Below are 26,340 nucleotides of genomic sequence, written 5' to 3'. Positions count from 1 at the left end.
ACAAGCAGGACACTAGAGAATTGATTGCCCCACCTTCCTAGACAAGGTAGGCCAGTCTCCTCAAGTTCATACTCCACAGGAAAGTCTGGGGTAGGGGTCTTTTGGGCTTGGTAGCCAAAGACTGATGCTGCCTTGGGACCTCTACCCCCAACAACCTTGGAGAAACTTGGGGTAGCTGCCTAGATAGCCAGTAAGTCTATCATTTTGGTTGGTCTTTTTCAAATCTCTGATGGAGTGTGACAACTAGGCTAGTGATAGCTTTGCCAGTTTAACAACTCCTTTCCCCAAGGCCAAAGCCACCTTATATAATTTGTTAGTCTGTCCATTAGTTAGTTAAAGCTACTAGGTCTCTTGTTAAAAAAAAAATACAGTTTTGCCTTCTTCACATGCTTCATATTGAAGGATAAACAGGCTTCAGGTGAACTTCTCACCAAAAGAACATGCTTAACAATGACTGTTCTCTAATAACTATGTATGTCTCTGGTAAATTATTAAAGACCATATAAGGTCTAAGTTCTGATGTTATAAAAATTGTTCTAAATTATATAGGGTCTGAGGATGAAAAACCTAAGTAAGGTCTAAGGGTCACATAAAATTATTTAAAATATATGAATACAAACTGTAAAGAGAAATTGTTATGCTGTGATTTCAAGGCTTCAAGGTTTAAACATAAATAGAGTTCTGATAGATTATAGAACACTGAGTACTTACTATTCGGTCACAAGCTCAAGATTTTAAATTTCCTTTGGTTTTCTTCTAAATATAGACTTAAAGGTGCTTTTCATTGGGTTAAAATGTATATCAGGCTTTCCAGACAGGCTTTTAACCCAAAGCCACAGCCTTTGTTATGACACCAAGCTGTTCCTGCTGTTTTACAGATGCCTGTTACCTGGTTTTTCTACAATGTGGATTTTAGTACAATGGTAAATGCTAATATGTCTAGAACTTATACTTCTTTTAGTAAACTAAAATTCATGTAAGTTTCAAGAAATCAGTCATAAGGCTTGAATTCAACTGTTGACAGGTGAAACAAAAAAAGTTCCAAATGTAATTTTTTTCTTTAAATCCTAGTGCCTAGTCAATGTCTCAACAGGATTCCATGTGGCGGACAGACACTGAGGGAGCACCTGCAAACTACAAGCTGCTGACCTCTGGACTTGCTAAAGCTGATGTGAACTTCTCCCTGTCCCTTCATCAGAATCATCTACACGGATGCTTCAGAGAAATGCCCCATTGTTCAGCCTTTGACTGGTCTTTCAGCCTTCCTGAGACCCAACAATCAATGCCCCTTTTCAGCTGGAAGTGGCTACAGAAAGAGAAAATCTTCTCTGCCCCCATAACAGGCTGAAAAAGGCTAAGTCAAAATGAAATTCCCTGACATAGGGAGTGAAAGGTTACCTATAATGCCAATTGACATGTCAGAAAAATGGACTCCGGCTTCTCAACAGATAGATTAATTAATTAAAATGATTTTACAATGTGATATACCATTTGGCTTGCTTTATGCAGAATAGAGAGATATTATCCATCACAGGGCCTTTGGCCCTTCTGCTTTTGTTAATTACTCTTGGCTCTTACATCACTGATACAATAACCAAATGATAATTCCTATCTGCATACCATTAAGCTAATGGTTATTGCATCTAAATGTAAATGGGTACCCATCACAGAGTTAAAGATACAACTCCAGGGTTGACTGTTAGACCTAAAGTTAACCTATAATCGCCACCTCCCCAAAGAACAAGTAACTACCTTGAATTCTGGGAATTATAGCTCTTAAAAGATAACACTGGTTCAAGGACCAGGTAACTTCCTAGGATTCTGGGAATTGGAATTCTTGGAAACTAACAACAATGCTTCATGGGAAAATATAGTGGCTTATGGGTTTTGCCCATATAAGTTCAGCTAACATGCATCTCAGGGCCACCTACTTGGAAAATTTCCAGGTAATGGTCCTAACCAAACTTCCATCTTAGTCTGTATTTAATATTTTTAATAAAAAGTTGGCTTAAATTCAGAAAAGAAAAAGCCTCATTAGGCCTGTCTGAAGAGAAACAGGTGATGAGTGGCTGGAGGCAGGGGAGGGGACTAGGAGAGAAGGAAATGGAGGTGAAACTATGGTCAGGAATGTAAAACGAAACAAACAAATACAAAAAATAAGACTCACAATATGTCTAGGAAAACTGTTTCTCAGTAAGCAGCGCTTTGGTTTATTACAGAAATTGTTCAAGCTTTTCACCTTCTTTAGCCTTCCATAAAAATATTAGAGTAAGCTTGTTTTCCCACAAAACCTTCTTGCTGAGATTCTGATAGTAACTGTGCTAAACAAGTGCATCAAATTGGAAAAGAACTGACATCTTGACTATGACAAATCTTCCAGTCCACAAATGAAATGTGTCAGTCCATTCCTTGGCATCTCCCAATGTTGAATTTCCATCTGCTTTGTAGTTGTCAGCACACAAGTCCTGTGTGTGTGTGAGTTATGTTTCTTCTTGTTTGCATGATTACTTTATTATATTGTTAGCTTAATTTTCACTTCTCTTTTGCTAAATGAGGACATACCAGGCATTGATTTATACATGTTGATCTTGTGTCTTGAAATCTGGCAAAATCTTTATTAGTTCTCAGAGTTTTCTGTGTGTTTCTTGTCATCATCCATATATGCAGTCATATCATATGCATATAAGGATTTTTAGATGAGATCAAGAGTGTTCAAGGTAGTAAGACCACAGACATAAAAAATTGTAATATGTACTCTATTTGATTCCTCTACTTGCATTGTTGTGATAGCTTAAACTTCCATTACTAGGCTGAATGGCAGTAGAGAAAATAAGGGGCACCCATACCTGCCCCCTAATCTTAGAGAGCATTAGATTTATCTTGTTGAGTGGTAGTGTTTCTAGAACTATCTCAGTCATACAGAGGAAACACTCTGCATTGCCTTTCTAAGGGTTATTTTGTTCATCAAGAATGGCTGGCTAGTTTTGTTCAATGCTCATTCCAGATTAGTTGAAATGGTCAGGTGGATTTTCTTTAGATGGTTTATGTTCCAGTACATAGTTCAAGATTTTTTTCAGTGGCGACCTTTCCTTGAAACCCTAGACAAAATCCATTTTGTCACAATGTGTAATGCTTGTTATACATTGCTGGGTTCTATTTGTTATTATTTCAGGAATTTTTTGCATCAGTATTTGATGAGGAATTTTTCTATTTTTAGCATCCTTGCCTTGTTTGAGCATGTAACATTTGCTTCACAGACTGTCTCGAAGGTGTTTCCTTCTCATATTTTCTGGAAAGGTAACTTGGTTTTCACTTTTTTTGTGTGTGTAAAAAACTAATACAATTCTCTGGTGAAGAAGCTTAGCCTCAACATGTCTTTTGTGTCTGATTAAAAATTGAATATCTTAACGGTTATAGGATATTTTGTATTCATTGAGCCTTTGTATTTTATGAGGTTTAAGCTAAAATATAAGTTCTTCAACTTATATGATAGAGTTGTGAGCTGTGATTCCTTACTATTTCTTTGATTTGCAAGCCCTATAATGGCACACCACCATTCACACCCTTCCACCTGCCCATCACCCACCCCCATACACCCCTACCCACCCCATTCACTCCTATTCTCCCATACCCACCACTACCCACCCCACCCAGTTTCACTGCCAGTGTTGGTAATTCTGCAGTATTTCTTTTATTTGTCATCCTACTAAAAGTTGTCAGATTAATTAATACTTCCAGAGAACACACTTTTTGTTTCATTTATTCTCTCTATTGTTTTTTAAATTGATTGCAGCTGCTGTCTCCATTATTTCCTTTGGTCTTCTAGCTTTGGATTTGTTTTTCTTCAGCCCAGATTTCTTTGATGTGAAATCTTAGATCACAGGCTTGAAACCTCTTCAGTTGATTCTGGCAATTTCCCTGCCATATCTTTAAGTACCCTTGTGGGCAGTTTTACAACTTTCCACATAAGGTATGCTATGCATCCCTTCAATGCAATGCACTAATGTGTGATGGGAGATGTCATTCTGTAAATATGTTTCTCTTATTAGTTAATGAGTAAAGCTTTGTTGGCTAATAGGAAAGCAAGATAGGTAGGACTAGCAGACAAAGAAGTTTTGGAGTGAGGGAGGAGGAGATTCAAATTGTAGGACAGAGAGAGCAGGACACTGGGCCCTCTCTCCAGTAAGATGAGACCACGTGGAAATACTTAAGATTAATAGAAATGGGTTAATATTTAAGACAGAGCTAGCCGATAAGAATCTAGTAACTGTCCAACCGCATTATATCTAATACAGCGTCTCTGTGTGTTATTTGGGGCTGGCACAACTGTGGGACCAGGTCGGCAGGAAAACCAACTCGTAACAGATGACTGCAAAGTACATTAGTTTCCAAGCTATTATCCTGCATAATCTCTCTGATGTTAATTTCTCCTCCAACTGACACAGGCAGAAACCAGTCTAGATGATTTTACTTCTTTTGGATTAAGTGGCATTGCTTTTGTGGCTCAGGATTTGGTGTATCACAGCACAAGTGATACATATTCTTCAGAAGAATCTATGTTCCTCTATCAGGTTGAGTGGTCTATAAAATGTTGACAAGGTTCTGATCAATGTTGGTTGGCGAGTTGTTCTAGATCTTTGTAATTTTCCATACAATTATACCTATTATCAAGAGAATGATATTGAGATCTCTGTTATCTGTGGGTTTAACTCAGTTGTATTAAGCTTTCTCCATATATTCTCAGTTCTTCTGTTGGCTCCACATACTTAGATAGCTATGTCTTCTTAGTGAATTGAGTTTTCTTATAACCATATAACCCATTATAACTACCCTCTTTTCCTGGTCATTTTCTTTACTTACAACTCAAGTTTTATTGTTTATATTAAATCTTTGAAAGTCAGGCTACATTTACTAATAGACCATTGGAGAAGTGGTTTCTTTTCCTTTCCTTTCCTTTTTTACATTGCTTACTCTTCTTTTATTTACCCTACCTTTCCTATGACGAGACAATTGTAACAGCTGATGGACCCAGTGAAAGACAGACAATTCCTCCAGAACACTGCTTATGAATCAGGCAGTGTTTTTATACATAGGAAACAATGGCACTTTTAAAAGTAACAATTGTGATATCTCATAAGTGTTAGCAACCGCAATAGTAAGATTGAAGATTTACTTATTTTTTTAGAGAAACTTGTATTGGTAGGTGTCCAAATCATTAAAATTAAATAAAATTAAATAAAAATTGGGCATTTTTTTTTCCAGAGCCAAATGTCTTCCTAGTAATGCCAATACCCCATTTGATAACATTTGGGAGAAAAATACCTTGAGGGGTCATGAAAGAAGCATACTAGCAATGGTGTACTGTACACATCAAACAAGCTCAAAATAATAATGCTATGATTTTACTCTAAGTGATTACCATGACTGGCATTAAGGTGCCAAGGAGAGGTCAGGGAACACATGTGGGAAGAGATGCATAACTGGCTTTCATAAGTAAGTAAGAGATGAATTTAACTTGCTGTTGCACCAACAGGAAGGTGAGGGGACAGTTAAAGAGTGGGCATAGGTAAGGCTCTTGCAATCCCGGGAGCACATGTCCTGTCTAACACACAGGCAGGATGAGAATGGCCTGTGGATAGCCAGTGTGTGGCATCATAAGAGAAGACGATTCACCTGCTTAAGTGTGTACTCAGAATTATTCTGATCTCTGTGTTCTCCCTATTTCTTTAGCTTTTCCCAGGCTCTCTCAACATGCTGCAGTCTAACCTAGACATGGAACTGATCACTATTTCCAGAGCTTACATCTGGACTTTGCGAATGTTCTTTCTATCTTCTGGAATAATGCTTCTTTATGTCCAGTCATGTTTTGTGTTTGTTTGGTTTCAGTTTCATTTTTGGGATTTTTAATCTTTGCTCTTTCTTTAATCTTGCCCATCCCCTTTATTCAAGGCAGTGATTCCCAGTGAGTGGTCATAGATTCATTCATGTGTGGGACAGATATCAGTGAGTGTCATATTTTGCTGTGATTTCATTATCTGTCCTCTTTCTTAAGACTGAGAGCTCAGAAAAACTGGAAGACTTTAACTGTTTGCTGTTGACTTTTCAGCACTTACAGAAGAGTTTGACTTATGAAAAGGGCTCAGAAAAATAAATAACTTGATGTATGAATGAAAGACTATTAGCGAGTACTAACAGAACTTTTATAAGGCACATAGCATGCAACAAAAGTTATTGTGAGCACCGAAGAGATTTGGGGAATGTAATCCGTGAGACAGCTTTTTAACATCTCTGTTTTGTCGATGAGACCCACTGAACATAAGAGACATGAACAACAAAGCAGAATCAGTAGGAAGTAACTGAGCTGGGCAGTTAGAAGCATCACATTTCGTTTGCCTCTTGGCTCTTTTCTGAGTTCTCCCTAATTGGTTGCAGTCATGGGAACACAAACACTCCCAAGTACATTTGTGACTGCAGTAACTAAATGCTCTCACTGTCCTGAAATGCAGGTCACTCAAGGAACATTAGCTATCTGGATGAGGTTGCCACCATGGAGAATGTGTAGAGAAAAGCAATGTGTTTAATTAAGTGGCTGTTGAAAACACCCACCAGGACAAATGTGTTCTGGCAACAGAGGTTGCTTTTGTTACTGCCAGAGTTCTGCCACAGGTCATTAAGATCTTGATAGATTTGAGGCACTTTTCTGCTTGGATACTTTCACCCAAGGACAAAGCAAGTCTTCCAGGGCTTCTAGTGTTTGGAGGCGTTAGAGATTGAAAACGGGTCCTCTATGGGCCCTGATGGTGTCAGTGGAGATCTCTACCAGAATTAAACTAGAGTCAAGCCCATAGTGGGTTCTGAGCCATGCCATGTAGCATTCAACTGTGCTAAGGATGAACAGCACTGTACCACAATGCTATCACCACAGTGTGCATAGTGAGTGGAACCATGTAATAGAAAGTATGTGCAAGGAAAGGAGATGAGATTATTTTAGATGAATGAATATGGGACTGCTCTATGGACTCAGGGTCTCAGCGGGACAGGAAAAGGAACAGTGGGACAAGGAAGATGAGGACAATCACGAGGCCAAAGGACAGTATTAGGAATTTGGGGAGATGCGAAACCTGATGGCATTTCTACAGGGAGAAAATGGGAAATAGAGCTGGAGTGAGTGTATGACTCATAGGACATTGAGAGCACAAAAGAAGCAAGATGGACCCATAAAAGTTCATGGATGATGAGTATAAGATGGGTAGAGATGGATGCCTCTCAGATTTAGTGTGCAAAGGAATCCTGTAAAAATGCAAGTTCCAGTTTAGTCGGTCTGGGGTGAGGCCTAAGGATCAGCATTGCTATAAGGCTTTCAGGTGTCCTTACCTGTGGACCACATGTTTGGCACTAGGAGTCAAAATCCATGAAAGAGAACAGAAAGCAAATAGAACAAAAGAAGCAACTTACAGTGTTAACTTAACTTGCACAGCCTTTATATCCTTTAGTCCTTTGTGATTATAAAGGATTAGAAATTGACAATTTCCAGTTTTCTGGTCTTTGTCCCTTTTAATTATTGCTAGCTGCATTTTCCACTACAGAGCTGTTTTGTAACCCTTATAACATAATTAGACTGTGACAAAATGGAAGTGTGGCTGGCTTTAGTCCATCAGCATCACTCACCAGCCCCTACAGGCATGCAACTATTTTAGTTGTTTCTGGGCAAAGACTAAATAAAGTCAAATGAACAGCACACGCAAAGAACAGTCTAGAGCAGGGAAAGTTGAAGAGGTCTCTGATCCTTCTCAGTGAACCTCTGACCCTCTTCCCTGCAAACAAAAGACAATCAACAAAGAAAGGAGAAGCAGGCACAGAGATCATTCAACCAATTTAAGCCACAGTGATCCCTGTGTCAGGAGTGTGAGAAATCACAAAAGGCACCAAGCACAGTATAATGGAAAGACAACGGGCTGGGAGGGAGACCCTCACTAAGTCAGGCTCTCCTGTGGCCTTTAGTAAGTGGTTGCCCTTGATCAGGTCATTTAATCTCTGAATTTCTTCATCCATAAAATAAAGCCAGCAGCTCACATGGCCCTGCCCTTGCCAGTTGCTTGAGATAAGCAGGTATGACAGAGGCCACATACCCTGCAGCTCTGTGCATGGATGTGGTCCAGAGAGTCAACCATTGGGAAAGCAGGGCACTTGTGTACGTGATCGAAGAGTAGTCGTGTGTCTTAGTTAGGGCTTCTATTGCTGCCATGAAACACCATGACCAAAAAGCAAGTTGCAAAGGAAAGGGCTTATTCAGTTTAAACTTCCAGATCATGGTCCATCATTGGAGGAAGTCAGGATGGGAACTCAAGCAAGGCAGAGCCCTGGAGGCAGGAGCTGATGCAGAGGCCATGGAGGAGTGCTGCTTACTGGCTTCCTTCCCCTGGCTTGCTCAGCCTGCTTTCTTATAAAACCTAGGACCATCAGCCGAGGGATGACACCACCCACAATGGGTAAGGCCCTTCCCTTTTGATCACTAATTGAGAAAATGCCTTACAGCTGGATCTCATGGAAGCATTTCCTCAACTGAGGCTCCTTCCTCTCTGATGACTTCAGAGTGTGTCAGGTTGACAGAAAATAAGTCAGTATACCCTATTTTGTTTAAATTTTTACTTAAAATTCTCTATGTTGTTGTTTTGTGTGTGTACGTGTGTGCGTGCGCGCGACGCGCAAGCTCATACATGCACACGCACATATGTGTCATGGCCTGTATGGAGAGGTCAAAGTCAATTTGAAGGAGCTGGTTTCCTACTCACCATGTGGGTTCTTGGATTGAATTCATACTGTTAGATTTTACCTGTGCTGAGCCATCTAAATGGTCCTGGCTTTGTTTTATTTAAATATCTGGATGAAGCAGTCTGAAGAAATTCTCTAAGTCAGCAGGAGTGACCTGCATACTTCCATTTAACCCACCAAAGCCAAGAAACAGAATTCTCATTTTTTGAGCATGTTTCTGCTGGAGGAACTATGATGGGTTCTCAAAGGGATGCCACACAAAAGGCATGGCCTCTGTCCATTAGTGGACTTCAGAACAACACTGAGAGTATTTAGCCCTACAACAGAACCTTTGTCTTTGCTACTATAACTCCAGGGTCCTCTTTTGAGCCTGGACTCACCATCTTAACAGACAATGCCTCCTTTTTATTTTTTTATTATTTTTTGACTGTTACTGTGGAGACTAGATGAGGAAGGACACTTCAAAATGCTACAGAAAATAAATGTTGTGGAGTTGTTTTTTTTTTTTTTTTTTTTTTTTTCCCCCTTGGTCAAATAATGTGATGGATGTTTTCATGTCTTTCTAGTCAAAGTAGCTCGGTGCTCTGGTTTTTAAAGAATGATACTAAGCACTTAATTCTGTGTTGAACTCACTGGTGGTTTGAAAAGAAATGCTTAAATAAAAGCTATGCCACCTAGTGACTTTCAAAGCTATGTGACATCTAGGACAATACAAGGCAAGTCCTGGGAGTGGCACCATTTAGAGATCATGGAGATTGCATGGATTACATCCTTTCAGTGGTAAATGTAAGGACAGCACTTATCACAACGTATGCTACATTTCAAGTGTTCAATTAAATGCAATTTTTAAAACATAGGCATCTTTAGCAAAATACGTGGAAGCCGTATACCTGTCATCTTTGAACGTGGAGGGAGGGGGATTAAAATAAATCCAGCAATTCCCCTTATCTTTATTTTGGTACAATAATAATAGTACTACCATTGTTTCAAGTTTATTCTTCCCTACATATAAGACCCTGTCTGGAAAAAATAAAAATGTAAAAAGTAAATATTACTTGTGTTTGTGCAGCTGTTGTGACAGAAACTAACAAGCAGGATGCACACCCAAGTCTTGAATTTCTGAGAATGGAGGTGTTGTTTAACTCCACATGTTCTATTCTCTGTATGCATGATACGGGAAGTTCATTCGATTTCATGTATTTTCCATACCAAAGTCCCGAGATAGAAACTGGCTGGGGATAAGCAGGTAATGAAACATATTCTAAATGTTTTTCACAGATGTGAAAAGATCGAGAATTGCTTGGCCCCTGCCACCATTAGTGGGTTTTCTCATTTAGCCATGACAAATGTCTCTCCCATCATTAACCCTTGTATATGGAGAGAAGAGCCTCTCACAATGCTATAGGCATATGTGTTGTCTGAGCACACTGTACTGAAGGGACTCCACTGCCATCGTGCCACACTGGCTAAGACTCCCCAAGTGTCAAGATGTTCTTGGCACTAGCTTAATGGATCTCTTCTAAAAGTATGTATACATTGTTTTAAATGTTCTTTTTCAGAAGAGCCAAGAAGGAGGAAAGAGAGGTGGAAATAACCATTACTTTGTCTTGGTAACTGTGTAGGGGTAACAATCTCCTTAAAAGGATGGCTGAGAGCCTGGACCCTAACATTCACCCTCAAGTACTTGTGATATTTTAGCAAATCTAGGATCTAAATGGAGTTTATAACTTCCTCTCTTGTTCAACTTCCCAGCTTCTCTGGCCACTGTCTACATCCACTTCCCACATGCAGTCAAACTCCTGCTTCTAGTATTACTGAATACTTTATACATATAAGTTAGGTTACCATAGGGACTCACCTGTATTAATGAAGAAGACAGATTTACTAACACATTTTGTTCCTTTTGCAAATAGAAGCCCTTCTACAAGAGACAGTCACACTGGACTTACTTCCCATTCTGATGAGGGTGTCTAGATCTATGTGTACAACGACATACTCAACCTTTCTGTATGGACACTGTAGACACTCTTTTCTCTCAGACACATTTTTTTTTTCTCTCGAAACAGTTCCTAGCTCTGTAAGTGATGAATGAATATATTTAGGGTTGCATCTAATAGGGTTGTAAGCTTGCTTCCTATAGTGTTTCTTACAGAATGTTTCCTCAATAAAGTAGGACTCTGCTGCCTTCTAAACAGTGACCCAGTCAACTCATCAGTTCTCCAGGCCCAAACCAAAAGCAATGAAGTACAAAGATCCACTAAGCCTGGCTGTGTCCGGTATCAGTTTTCCCTCTCACCTCCAACAGCTTTCTTCAATAAAAGCCCCATGATAAATAATGAGGATTTCCCCTCTGTGGTGGTGACATATTAATCTCCTATGACAGGGGAAACAGCAAGCTATTACACGAGAGGCAAGATTTCTTACCTTACAGCATAGGCAAGACAGGGGAGAACTAGGGAAGACTGTCTCAGTCACAAGGCAAGAACAGGCCCTGCAAACACACAGCTTCTACCTTCGAAATCTTTCCAAAATTTTATAGTAAACTTTTTCATTCACCGATGGAAAAAGTGGCCCCTGTGAACCAAATAGCAATCTAATAGTACATTAGTTTTTCATGGTGTAAGAGCTGCAGGCAGGGCCCACCTGAGTTTTATCTGCACAGTTAACGTGTTTTCTACCACTGCCTTAAGTTTAGACAGTCTACAAATCGAGTAAATAGAAAATTAAGTCATAGTCTGCAATGTTTGCCAATTATGTTAGTATTGGTGTAAATATTGTTGGGATGTTGAATTCAAGTTCTCCAGAATCCAAGTGCTTACCCTTTCCTAACCAAAGCAGACTTTTCATTTCATGGGTCCAACATGGCTCTCCATTTGAAGAATGGTGAAGGGAATAGATTTGTCCAAATGAGTTAGTGAAAAGTTTAAATCATAGGCTTCCATTTTCATGGTGTTAGCTCAGAAATTATCAAGATAGGTAAGATATAAATGAATGAAGGAGAAAATAAGAGAAAGATGGAGACAAGAAGAAGCAAAAACAAGAGGAAGAGGAGAAGGAAGAGAAGAAGGGATAAGTAGGAGGAGGAGCAGGAGGAAGAAGGAATTAACTTTTCACCAATACTTAGTGCTTGCGACTAGAAGAGGGCACTAGTGAAAATTTTACAGTAAAATCTCATTTTATGCTCTCAAAATCACTTCAGGTATGAATTTAGTCTCATTTTATAAATAAAGACACAAAGAATTAAAAAGAAAGACAAAAAAGTTAGTTTTCAAAAGTTTCTTTTCATTCACTTCTGGAAAAGTGTTTGGAAGAGAAATGAAAACTGGTAACCAGTCCGGTTGACTCTCAGGGGAATCTGATTCTTCATCATGCCTGTGGGGACCCCATTTTTCCAGCCTGGGTGGTTTAGGCTTCAACAGTTTCCTTCTGGAAACTCAGCCAGAGAGGCTGCCCTGCTCAAGGGGCAAAGACTACACACGTCTTCCTTCACCTGTGAGGACCACTGGGTTACTGGAATTCTGGTTCCCCAACCTGAACGCAATATTCACTGAACCCATCAAGAATCAACGTGGATAGGGTCTGGAGAGATGGCTCAGAGGTTAAGAACACTGACTGTTCTTCCAGAGGTCTGAGTTCAATTCCTAGTAACCACATGGTGGCAGACAACCATCTATAATGAGATCTGGTGCCTTCTTCTGGTGTACAGGAATATATGCAGGCAAACAGCTGTATACATAATACATAAATAAATCTTAAAACACACACACACAAAGCCTTGATGACTTAAAAAAAAGAATCCATGTGGGTGTTTTAAACATATTTCCACATAACATAATAGGTTCTATAGTAGACAGACGACCCCCCCCTTGCCTTTTTATGTGTATCATTGAATATGTGTAATTTCTAGCAGGGGTAGAAAAGTAATTATCTCCATGTAGCATTCCCAAGGGAAGCTCTTACTTTAAGGGAAGTCTTAAAGGGAAAGAATGGTATTAATGAGCAATGAAGACTTGTGTGTTTGCTTGGCTCTCATCCTAACATTCCCCAGTGGCCTGCCTTCCTTATGATGCATGATTTCTCTAGGATCTTTGTCCACACCATACGTAGAACTCAGACTATATATTAGACTTCATCTGTCCCTTTTCTTACTATTTCTTTCCACTGCACTGAGAATGAAATGAACAGCTGGCCAGTAGCACTACAGAGAGCATACTTGTTATGCAGAGAGATCCAAGCAGAGCACTTAGGAAGTTATTCCAATAATCCTTGAAAGCAGACACAGCCCTGAGCCTATAGACCTGAGTCCATGATGACTGTGATGGCTGGGTAGAAAGATCACAGTTGGAATCAAATGTATCCATTCAACCAAGGGACCACTCTCCAGGAGGGGAAAAAAAATCAATAATGCAAATTCCAGAAGAGTTCATCTAAAATGCTTATCTCCCCTAGGTTCCAGTGATAGCAAGAAACTTATTTTCACTTCCGTTCACACAGTCATATACTCACTCTGTCAAGAGCCAGAAGCCTTGAATGGTCTCTCCAGAAGTCTGTGTAATGTGGCTGCTCAGGTCTTCCACTGCAGTCTCAATGGCCCCGGGCTGAGTGACAGAAGAAAGCATTTCACTTAGAGAAAAGTGAACACACTCTGGTTTTGATTAGTTAGAATGGCCAGCACCTTCACCTCCTCCTCCCCCTCCTCTTCCTCCTCCTTCTCCTTCTCCAGGAGACTAAACCTGGTTCTTGCATTTGCATATTCTGCTTCACTGAATGGCAGAGAACTTGATCTTGAACTCTGTTTTAATGCTACCTCTATGGTGCAGACCAAAAGTATTCAGGCACTAAGGATACATCCTGATTCCACTGTCAGAGGCCCCATAGACTCCCCAGGCCTCCTAACTGACACCCACATTCAAAGGGTCTGGGTTGGTTCTATGCTGGTTTCCCAGCTCTCAGTCTGGCATCCACTGCTCCCAATTTGCTCAGGAGGTCTTGTACCTTTCCCCTTCTGTGAGGGACTATATATATATATATATATCTTTTTTTGTTGTTTGTTTTGTTTTGTTTTGCCTTCCCAGATTCCAAACCACATGTTGGTAAAACTCAAAATGTAACTTTCTTTCAATGCTCTGACCATCAATGCATCAATGAGGCAAACTATGCAGCTCAACTCTCTCTCTCTCTCTTTCTCTCTTTCTCTCTGCCTCTGTCTCTGCCTCTGTCTCTGTCTCTCTCTGTCTCTCTCTCTCTCTCTCTCTCTCTCTCTCTCTCTCCTTGGTGTCTTAACTTTCATAAAACAAGTGTTCCCACATCCAGGCCTAGTTCTACTTGGAAACGGATTGATACCTGTTCTAGCAAATTCAGACCCTCCCTAGTCCAGTGATGCTTAAACTTCTGTGTATATCAGAGCAATGTTGAAATATGTCTAGGACCATTCCCAGTTTCTTATTCAGCTATCTTTGGTTGTGACCTGCATTTCTAACACAGATCCAGGTGATGTTGTTGTTGGTATGGAGATGGTACTTGTTAAGAAGTTACTCTCAATGTTTGATTATACACCAGAATCATCAGGGAGCCTAAAGAATCCTAACCCAGGATACATAATTGGCCAGTTATTTCAGAAACTCAGTGGACAGGTACATAAATGCATCAGGAATTTCCAAGAATGCACACTGTCTTATAGGGGGATCAAGGCAAGGAAAAATAATGGTGCTTCAGATGAGGCATGTGTGGATGGTGCAGTTTGAGCTAGATAATTACTTTATCTACACACCAGCTCCTTGTTTCCTTCTGTACAGCCCAAGCCATCCACAAAGTGATGGATGGTATAATACCTGAAGTGAAGTGAATGACAAGATTTGTCAATAATTAGTTCTTCAGTGTGAGCTATCTACCTGGCTTTCTGGCTAGTGGACTGAAATAAACCAAACCTTCTGAGCCACACTGATGACCATTAATTAGCTCTATACATCTTCAAGAGTATGATCACAGATTTTATAGCCTGAAGCATAAATCAAATTAATCTTAACAATAAAAACCAGAAATCAGATATCTGGGTAAAAACCTGGAAGATCAGAGAATAGGGAGAAACCACCAGTTGCTTCCTACTTCTCTCATTCTTCTGTCCAAAAAGGCCTAGATCCTCTCTCCACTGCCTTATCACTTCCTGTCTCCTTTCTGTATAGGCCTCTATGGTTAATTAGTGGATAGCTCCACCCTCTGACTCCATGCAAGCTTTATTTGTCAGAACACAAACAAAATATCACACAACAATAGCCAAAGATTCTGGTTCCATCATTTTTAGCAAGTTTCTCCTTGAGCCAAACAGTCAGCTACTGGACTGAATGATTTTTTTTCCCTTCAGTGTCATTGTCTGTGGCTGGCTTAAGTCTGGTCAGAAAGCTAATATTGGCATTTCATGCTTGCTGAAGGCCATGTGTCATCAAATCAACAACTTCTGGGGTTTTGGTCAAATATGCCTGGCACTGCTGCCAGACAAGTTTCTACTGATGTCACTCATTTCCAGGGACATGGGAAGCAGTCAGACTACCCTAGGAGGAAATTCCTGGTAACCTCCTGGCCATTCTCCCTTTGCTCAACATCAGTCCCTCTGAGGAATGCTGATTTTTCCCAGGCCCACTTTTCAGTCTTATGAAATATAATGCTCTCTTGCATGACTCAACATTGGTATTTTTCTCATAATTTCCTGACATAATTTTAGCCTCACAAATATAACTCAGCAACGCAACTAATTCTTTTCAGAAAAAAAGAGTAAGTAGAATCAGAGTGTAATTAAATAACCCTAAAATAAGCATTTTGTTGAATGTTTTTATGCCTTGTAATTCACCAAGAATATGTGAGATGAATATAATACTGCATAAAATTTTAAAACCTTACTATCTTTCATACCAAAAGCAATTTCCAAATCTATCAAAATGAAGAATGATCAATATCTAATCCAGATATGCCTCTATGAAGACATTCTTCTGCTATTCTTGCACATATACAAAATGGCATAGCTAAGGAACTCTTTGCAGCCTTGTTTGTAGAGCAATAAATGAGGAATAATATACAATATGCTGATCAGGAGGGTGCTGTGTTATAGAATACATTCAGGTAATGTAATATGATGAAGGTATAGAAGTAATAAAGTATATTGATGAACGAAAAGAAAAAATAAAACAATTGAGAGTAAGGTGGGCCACCTTCCTTATGCAGAAATATGTGGAGTAAGTATATTTCTTTTTGCTGACACACAGCTGAAGAAAGCATACAAGGTCTATGAAATATATTGATGTTGGTTTCTGTAGGGTGGGAAAACATGAGATAAAAATAGGACATGGAAGTGGCACCTTCCTGTATACCTTTTCAATTGCTAAACACCAAAAGTTAGTGAGTTATTTATGGAATGCTTTGATACTCTACAGTTCTGTCAGTGTTCTCATTGTCTGCACCATTCTGTTTTTACAGTGGGAACATTGCTCACACCCTTTCTGAGAATATAGACCAAAATGTAGCCCAACAGAGAAATGTGCTTCCTCTAATTTTATTATTATTAATTAACAATTTTTACTTAATACATTTAAATCTAATATTTTAGAATAAAAAATTAAAAATATTTAGGCACTTCATGTCTTAAATATCAAAGCTTAATCTCAGTCATCCTTATGGCTCTCTGGAATCCATGGTAAGTCATCATGATATTCTTCATTAGTTTATTAGTTTGTTAGATTGTTTTGATAGTAATTACTATAACTGAACTACTGAGAGATACCATGAGACCCTGTACATTAAATAGTAACAAATACTGAATAATGGAAGGCTTTACCATAATTCTTATTATTGTTTATTTTTAATAAAAGGGAAATTGCCATAGTGGGATCAAATGCTTAATGAAATTACACACTTACCTCTGTGACTATAGTCTAAGACAAATAGAAAACTATGATCAAATACATCATCTTACATAACATAGTGACTCTACTGTCTCTTATATTCTAGCCCCAAGTAGTTCCAGGCAAAGCAAATTTCTTGGGGAATTCCAAAGACTTGTATGTTTATTCCCTTTCATTTCCATAATCTAGACTAGCCCAGGTCCAAAAGATAACCTTGACTTTGTAAATGTTTTTCATGTAATAAGCTCCTTGTTTACAAAAAGAAAAACCAGTAAATCAGGAAAGGCTGATCTTAGAAGCTCTGGTTTTCACATTCCTTCTGTGGCTACTATGATGTCTAGAAAGAGGCCATTTTGCAATGAACACAGAAGTAAGAAAATTAGCTTGATTGGTCATGATCTTTAAATGAAAACTTTTATTTCCTTGAAAAAAGTAATAAAAATTCACCTTATCACATCATTGCTGTGGCTCTTCTCTCACAAAAGAACAAATCATCTTTATAACAGTCCTCAAGGAGTTTCATACAATGGCAGCAGAACAGCCTCATACCCAGTGAGGTGTTTATTTTCTAAACTAAATGGAAGTTCACAAGGCAATAACAATAAAACTAATAAATGTATTTGTTCCCAATGTGAGGGCAAGTCACCGGGAACCCTCTAGCAAGAGAAGAGGAAAAGAGAGAGAGAATGAAAGCCAAATTAGTGTCATGGAAGCAATGACATCTCACTACACAATGGGAAGTCCTGAACCTGCTTATTAAAGTCTCGCTGCTCACAATAGAACACAGGCTATAAAAAGGCCATGGGGAACCATTAATTAAATATTAAAAGATCAAATAGTTTTAGTCCCATTAGTTTGTATGTAATTTACATTCTCTAGTATAAATTTAGAGATAATTCTCCATCTCCAATTGCTTTCAACTTTCTGATAAGGTATCTGCAAATACAGAGCCCTACAGGGAGTTTAAAAATATCTTTCTCCATGTGGGCTAGGCATTGTTCTTTTCATAAAAAGTTGCTTTTGAACATCAGTCTCCACAACCAAGATGATTATCATAATATACCTCAAGTTATTAGCCTTGAGGGATACTTTTGTTCAGAGAAGGCATGAGGTCTTTTTTAGATATATCTAAGCAATAATAGCAGGCACACTACAACAAGAGAAAAGCATTGCAAGTGGACTGAGAGCAAGGGTTTTAGATTTTCACTTCTGGTACCTCTCACTCATGTCCTAAGGTCATGGATAGTGCAGTGACAGTGTCAGGAGTCCTGCACTGCAGGTACATTTCCCAGTCCTGACATGATTCTAGGGATGCTGATTGACCCTGAACAAGGAATAATTCTTTGAGGTACTTTAGGATGTTGCCTGGATATTCCCCAGGACCCACTGTCTCTAAGAAGAGCTACCTTAAATTAAGTCAGAGCGGCATAAATTTCACATATAATAATAATAATTAGGGGTTTATGAAGTCAATAACTTATTTTATGATCTAGTTCCTTGGTGTGTGATAAATTACCACTTATTTGTCAAGAATTCCTGTTTCCAGGCTAGTCACTTCTTTGCAAATCCCTCTTGAAACTCATAGAATTCATTCTTTTCCTTACATCCTTTGATGTCAGTTTCTGACACCCCAAAAAAACTGTATGTCATACCATCACAGAAAGCCAATGGATGTTTCATTCTCAGATCAATGGTATGAACAGAAAACAGTCTAAATCTTCAGTTAAAGTAAATCATATTGTAGTAGTATATATCCCCAATATGGAATGCTATAAAACTAATTAAAAAAGATGTCACAAAAATATTGTGGCCATATGAAATACTTAGGTTATAACTCTGATTATATATAGAAATTATATATGAAAACCAAAAAATATCCACCCACAAATGTATAAGAGCACATGCAATACATTTTTTAGTTACTATTGAACAGTGGGTTACAGCGACTTTTATTTTACATATTTATAGTTTCTAACTTTTCAATCAACAAATTACTTCTTGGGTGATGATCCTAAAATCTCTTAATAATTCAGCAACTAATTCTTCAGCTCATTCACTCAGTGATCTTCCCAATTTGCAATGCATACACTTTAAATTCTTAGCCTAGCATAAGTTGATTTGCTTGTGATTGTGGCAGGGAATCACAGTACTACAAATAGGTAGTCAGGAAAGTGGTTCTAGCCCTGGATTCACTGTTTAATAAACTCTTGGAAAAGTAAAATCTCATTCCCTATTGTGTTACTGAAAATGAGTAACTTGAACAGCAAGAGAGTATCATCATTGGCAAGAAGTTTATAGAAATGAAGAATCTGCTCACCAGCTGGACCATGACATCTGAGATCTCACTTCATATCTAAGAAGTCGTCACTTCATGATGACTCTCACACATCTGAAACTTCAAGTATTATGGTCTTACTTAATTATTCCTTAAGAAAGTCGGCCAGTCTCCTCTTAACTACTACAGACCCTTGTGTCAACATTTATTTCTCACCCTAGAGATCATGGTGAGGTCACAGGCACCTTGTTACCATTTTTATAACCATTTTGATAGAATTGTGAATATAAGCAAAAAAATAACAGAGGAGGGACTGAAAATCACAATGTTTGAAATATTTATAGATGTGTCATATACTCTATGAATATTGACAAAGTTAGTTCATTCAGGGTTCTTTATAAAACTTGCACTTTATAATTTACAGGTGAGTAAATTAAGACTCACATATGTGTATACACACACACACACTTCTGTCTAACAATTAAAGCATTTCGATTTGATTTACAAACTAGTAAAACTAGATCATTTTTTATTTATTTTCAAAAAATGTTTGTTGGGATAATGTTCATCCCAGAATATAAAGGTAATCAGACAAAAATCCCTGTGCTAAGTATGGAATACTTCCTACTGAAATTTTGGATAGGGGGTTCCCAGAAACACACAAAACAACAGAGGACATTACTCTTGGTCACCTACAAGAACTTGATGATAAGACCTTATTTATTGCTAAAAGCATCACTTTGGTTATATGACTTGGAGAAACCAAGCTGATACTGACCTTGAAACTTCTTCCTTTTTGGGTAGCTTTCACAGAACTAGAAGATGCTTTGTAGACTGACAGGGAAAACAATCCATCAATTGTCTTACTCAGCAGCAAATAATAAAGACTAGACTATGCAGTGGGGACAACAGTGGCATAAATGTTATTGGGACAGCCAACAGATTCTTAGTTGAATTTAAGACAGTTTCCTCCTGCTCAATGGGAGGAAACTCATGCCTGTAAACATAGCAAAGAACTCATGGGTAGGAAGGTTAAAGGCCCTACAAATAATACTTTGTGAAAGGTACATAGTACCAAACTATCTTCTAAATATTAATCTTTGAACTAAGAAAGTATAGCTCTCACTCCTCATCAGATGGATATTTTATTGCAGTAAGATAGCAGTTAACACAGAAAATTGTAAATGGGATACATATATCAAATCCCCTTTACATACAAGGTTCAATAAACATTGCAGAAGAGGGTGTGTTAAGATAAAAAATCAGAAAATTAGGATGAATGTTTCAAAATAGCATCATTGGCAAATGTCAGGGCTGTTGCACTCATGAATCGCAGCAACTTTGCTTGCCTGAACAAGACCTCCACAGGATCAAGACGATCAACATTCCAGCATGGAAAGGGAAGGGGCTCTCAAAGCCCCATCCCTAGCTGAGGAGCTATTAGCAGTTGAGGGCTGCTAGAAGAGGAAGAGGAAGTCTTCTTCAGCAGTATAGTGATGGGGATGTCCTTCTGTATATATGTTCCTCTTATTGGTTGAGGAATAAAACACTGATTGTCTAGTAGGCAGGCAGGAAGCATAGCAGGGCTACCAGACAAGGAGAAGGCTTGGGGGAACAGCCCTTGAAATCTCACCCTCACAGCTCACAAAGCATCCTCAGGCTCACTTTGGCCTTACTCCTACACAAGACAGTTGTCCTCAGACATTCTTGAGAACTTGGATATACTTCCTCTAGGTCTGACGAAGAGGGTACCATCACATAAAGATCTATATAAATTGTAACTTTCATCTAGAAAGAGCAGTGGATTCAGCACCTTACTGAAGCTCTTGAACGTAGGTGATTTCATTGACCTGAAACTTGTTCACTCTTAAATAAAAAGACTGATTTATTTCTATCGTATGTATATGAGTGGTTTGCCTGCATGTGTGTGAATACAGAATGTGAAGTACTGGCTGCTTGTGGAAATAAGAAGAAGGAGTCTGATCTCCTTGACCAGGGGGTATAGATGGTTGTGAGCCACCATCTGGGTGCTGGGAACCAAACCTGATCTTCTGTAAGAGCAAGGCATGATTTTAACCACCAAGTCATCTCTCTAGCCTCCTATAAGTTTATTCTTAAATCAAAGATAGTCTGTTTTCTCCTCACAGTGTTGTATAAAGCCACAACTTTTCAAAGATGCTGTAAATGTCTTAAGATACATGTAGTAGATTTAGGACTGGGTCAGCTCATCAAAATAGGAACTACATGGTTTAGCTTTGCTTTCCCTGTTTGTTTCCAAATGGGAGTTAGCCACAGAGAAAGACACACTAATTTCAAATGGCAGACATGAAACCAGCTGCTTCATTTGCTGAAGATCAATTCAGGTCACTATGCACTACAGCATGGTCAAGGAAATTACTGCCCTGGCTCATTTGCTGCCATGGGCAGCATGAATACCAGCATTTCCTTCCATTACCATTGACTTCCTCCCTAAGATTCTCCCATCCCTGATACACTGGCAAAGGCACAGCTTCTAAATGTGACTTGTTATTAAGATTATAGTTGGTGGTAGAGGTTAATTTTTCCTCATAAGCTCTACTTTGCCAAGATAAATTTTAGTTGTGCCATGAAGATATTCCCTGTTCCTACTCTAGAGAGCCAACTGTTCTACCCTTGCCAACTTCAGGACTACCATCACAAGCAACGGAAAGAACTCTGCATAGACTTTTTAGCCTGCTTTTGTAGCTGCACCAGCTCCCATCACTAGGCCACTATTTTGCACCACTGCTCTGTATTTTCTCATCAAACCCTGTCACCACCCACATCAAGATCTTAAAACTCCAAAGGATGCTTACATTTCCTTTTACAGTTCCATCTCAACTTAACTTTGCATATTCAATAAAGTTCACATATTTTGGAAAACAGACCATATGCTTGACATATGCAAAACACACTCACACAAACACAGATAATATAGCACCTACCAAAGTGCTTTGCACATAGGAGTCTACATAATGTTTAAATACACACATATGCATACACACTCACACATTCAGTTACTTTAGTTAGAACTTTATCTCAAACAAAGGTATATATCTTTAAAGCCATCAACCCAAGATTCCCTAAGCTTTGTGAATAGTCTCGAATTGTTGACCTCCACTTACTTATGATATCGAACTAAACAATATATTCCCAAGAGCTAGAGAGATGACTAATCAAATAAAAGTATTTGCTACACAAATGAGAGAACCTGAGTGTGGTCTCCAGAAATCACAGTGGGGGGGGGCACATACGTAACTCCAGCATTTCTACTATGCCGTGGGAGGTGGAGAGACTAGAACTGGCCAGAAGCCTTCAAGCTAGCTGGCCTGGAGTATGGACCAGAGCAGAGTCAAACCCAACAAGAAAGAACCTGTCTCAAAGTGGAAAGCCAGAATCAACTTCCAAAAGTTGTCCTCTGTCCTGGTATATAACACTCTCACACATAAAAAAAAGAGAAAGGAAGGAAGGGTGGGAGGGAGGGAGGGAGGGAGGGAGGGTTGGTTATTTTTCAACAAAAAGGTGTCCCATGTATTCATGAGAACTGTCTTTGCTGTCATAGTTAACATTCACCTAATTTTCCTCCCATGGATTATGGCTACTCTAATAATAAGAACTTCGGAGGATTACAAAAAAAAAAAAAAAAAAATCAGTAAGTACAAAAACAAACAAACACATAAAAAACAAAGAGACAAGAAATCCAGTACTTTTCACTAATATTCAGCAGCCTTGTCCTCATCCATTTACTTTTCTCGTCCATTGCTCAGATAAGAATTCAGAGCCCTGTGCTGTGGTTACAAACTGAGAGTTTCAAGCCGTTGTTCCCGTGATACAACAACAATATCCTAGCATCCATCCTGAGATTCAGCTTAACCTCAGCAACACTTTCCACTTCACAGTCTATGTCTTTTTTAAACAGTGAGTTCACTGCTTTACCATCCAGCTACCATCTTAGAGATTCTCTAGCCATTAAACATTTGTTCTCTGAGGCCAGATTCTGTATCGGTGGAGGACCATACACACAGATGTAGAGAGGCTACCAGAACTGTATCTCCTTGAGGCTGTCTGAGAGATAAAAACCAGAAACTTGACTTGTCTGAATTTACACCGTTCATCAGTACAATGGGGGCAAGGACAACTACATGAGCATTACAGCCACTATTACAAAAAGTTTGTAAAACCTGTAACTCTTGGAAAACTTCAGTACAGAAAAAAAGAGAACAATTTCAAAAGAAAAATTTGAACAATATGTAAAATAGTGATTTTTACCCGTGTAGCAAAGTACTTCCGTGAAGCATAGGGCTGGTGATAAGGATTGGGGTAAAGTGTTGATTTAGTCACACTCAGCTGTCTTGAAATCTTCCTTGGTCCTGGTTTCTTGTCTGAGTCCCCGTCGTTTGTGGATAAGTAGTCAGTCTCACAGGGATGGTCATCTCCCTCTTGCTTCAGAGACACTGGCTGGAACCCTTCAAAGCTCCCTATTGTTGACATTTTTAGCCTAAAACAAACAAAAAGAAGCAATCTTTTCATTAGTGGATAAAACATATCATCTGTCACCTGGCTACGGAAAGAGAGGTTATAACCTCTAGTATAGGTTCTAGACCTATACTAGAAGATCTTTCTTAGTGGGAAACAGCCACACTTTGATCAAACAGAAGCACCAGTGGATAATGCAGGAGCACAGACATCTAAATGCTATCCTATACAGGGCCTTCACCAGAAGAGAAAAGTAGGAACTCCCAGGACACAGAAAAGAAGCCTGTGAGCCACTCCACTCCCTCAAGATTAATACCAGAACATAATCTGAACCAGGGAAATGTAGCATGAAATTACTGCCAGGTAATTCCTCCTTGTTATTTCCTGGCATTTTTGTCTAAAACTCTGCCTGGCCTTGTTGATATTTAAAAGTGAAAAGCAATGATGATATAGCTCCTGATCAGCTCCGGGGATTGGTACAAGGGCATGCAGTGTTTGAGTAAGACTGGCCCCTATAGGCTCATTATTTGAATGCTTAGTCATCAGGGAGCGGCACTGCCTGAAAAGGATTAGGAGGTGTGGCCTTGTTGGAATAGGCATGGCTTTGTTGGAGGAAGTGTGTCATAGAGGGTGGGCTTTGAGGTTTCAAAAAGCCCAAGCCAGGCCCCATGTCTCTCTCTCTCTCTCTCTCTCTCTCTCTCTCTCTCTCTCTCTCTCTCTCTCTCTCTCTCTCTCTCTCTCTCTCTCCTGCCTGTGAATCCAGATGTAGAACTCTCAGCTACTTCTCCAGCAACATGTCTGCCCATGGGCCTCCATGTTGTCCAACATGATGAGAATGTACTAAGCCCCTGAAACTCTAAGCAAGCCTCAGTTTAAAAGTTCCTTTTATAAGAGTTGCTGTGGTCATGGTGTCTCTTCACAGCAATAGAATTCTGGCTAACACAGGACACCTGGAACTGGCTTATTTTCAAATCAAATACTTCAGTTCAAAAATTTTATTTTAAGAAAACAGTTTACAAAAATATCTAAAGACAGGTCCACATACAAAATACATGGATTATATGTATGTATTACATGTATGTAAGTTCTCTCATCACACCATTATTGCAGGATAAAAGGTCTGAGTTTCCAATTTGAAAACCTACCCAAACCCACCAATCATTGAGCTGAAAAACCCACCAATCCACAGGCTTTCTCCAAACTCAGGACTTGAAATCCCACTAATCCCCACCCTGGGAATCTCCACCCTGGAAAGCTCTGCTCCCAAGAAGCCCTATATAAACCTGCCTTCTGCTCAGTTCCCTGCTGTTCCTTACAGAAGCAGAGGCAGCCACCCTGCTATATCTTTCCCAATAAGTCTATTGTTTGAGGCTTACTGTGCAGTGTGATTTTGTGATATTCCATGTCTCCTGGCTGCTCAGATACTTTTCCCTTCAGAACTGTAGCAATTACAATTATGACTAGTAGAGAAATGCTATATATAATAAATAATAACACAAGCATTCACATAACCTTGCATTTAATACCAAATAATTAAAATATAACCAGTATTTACTAGTGGAGAATTGGCAAAATGAAACTTATGCCTTAGAGTCAAACATAATGCAGCTGTTAAAATATGAAGTATCATAGAAAGGTAACCAAAATACATTTTATGGAACAAGGAAGCTATCATACATGAACTATAATGTTCAGTTGTCTTACAATCAATCATGGACATGGGAAACTATTACACATATATTTGCAAGTGCATATACATATGTGGATGGCCAATATTTGAAACTGAAAAAAAAAAAGTTAAAAGTAGTTCTCTCTATGATGATGTTGTTGATACCTCTTTCATTTTCAGTCTCTGTGTCTCTGTGTGCTAACAAAATAATCATTAAGTATTTAAATAAAATGATAAATTAATTTCTATTTGTATTTTTTTTAAAAAAAAATCGGGCAAAATGGAAGGAACATGCAGGCTCAATTTAAAGTCTGCCTGATCTAGTGCCCCATTTACTAGCAGAGTGAGAAAGCCACATAAGGACAGTGCCTATACCTAGGTAGTTTGTCCAGTTGTCCAATTGTCCTTACAAGAGGCCAGCTACTAATGTGTCTTGGAAGCAGGCTTCACATCTAGTTCACATTAGGAATGATATCTCAGGCTCAGAGCTGCCTCTCTGTTCTTAATCAAATAAAAGGTACTCTGATTCCATTTCCTCAGTTCTTGTGAAATGCCAGAAAGTGTTTGGGGGGGCAGGGGGAGCCTAGTTTGCCAGCATATTTTCACCCTTAAAATTGAGACAAACTAGAACATTCAAGAGAGGTAAAAATAGCACTATCACACAGCGTTGTAGAGCCCTTTCCTCCTAATTGAAACATTGTCTGTGGGAGGGAGGAGAGACACTCATACAGCTTCCAAGGCTGGGGAAGCTCAGAAAGTTAAAAAGTCACAGGGCTCTTGGCCAAGGGTTTATAAGCAGTAACAATTGCTGGCGGAGGAGAAGGGACTTTCCAGCCAGCCAAGCAACTGGCAAGTTGTGCAAGGAGCTCCAGGGATGTAGCTGTCATGCTAGGGTGGGCTTTTATGATGCCACTGCTTCTGAGCCAAGCATACTCCTGTTAGATGAAACCTTGCCTATGCTACTGTAAATAATCCCAATAAACTCCGCTAAGGTAAACTTGGATGGAATCATTTCTTTGGTCAGCTGTTGGAACGCTATTGGAGGTAAATGGACTTTGCTCACATTTCTCCACTTAAAGCGACAAGAGTGCATTACCTAACTCTAGGCACTTTGGCATAAGATGATGGTATTAGCAATTATGTCAGGATGGTGGGAGTAAACAGAACTGTCTCTGGCAACTGTGGATGTCACTCTGGGGGGACTGAATTCAGTAGAAAACACAGTTGGTTAAACTGGT

General features: G+C 39.2%; 1 protein-coding gene across 1 annotated transcript in view; it reads right to left on the bottom strand.

Moving 5' to 3' along the window:
* The window catches only part of Tprg1 (tumor protein p63 regulated 1), a 103,072-nt gene extending 79,624 nt beyond the window's left edge, over nt 1-23,448 (bottom strand). Inside the window, exons 1-2 of the mRNA XM_051190956.1 lie at nt 23,227-23,448; nt 13,279-13,370 (exon numbers count right to left, since the gene is read on the bottom strand). Coding sequence (XP_051046913.1) covers nt 13,279-13,370; nt 23,227-23,448 — 314 coding nt within the window. The remainder of the gene's footprint in view (nt 1-13,278; nt 13,371-23,226) is intronic.
* Nucleotides 23,449-26,340: the final 2,892 nt, after the last annotated feature.

The sequence above is a fragment of the Phodopus roborovskii genome, unplaced genomic scaffold (assembly GCF_943737965.1).
Source record: "Phodopus roborovskii unplaced genomic scaffold, PHOROB, whole genome shotgun sequence".
NCBI classification, from domain to species: domain Eukaryota; kingdom Metazoa; phylum Chordata; class Mammalia; order Rodentia; family Cricetidae; genus Phodopus; species Phodopus roborovskii.
Note: the sequence above shows the minus strand (reverse complement) of the source record. Positions and strands in the feature narration are given on the sequence as shown.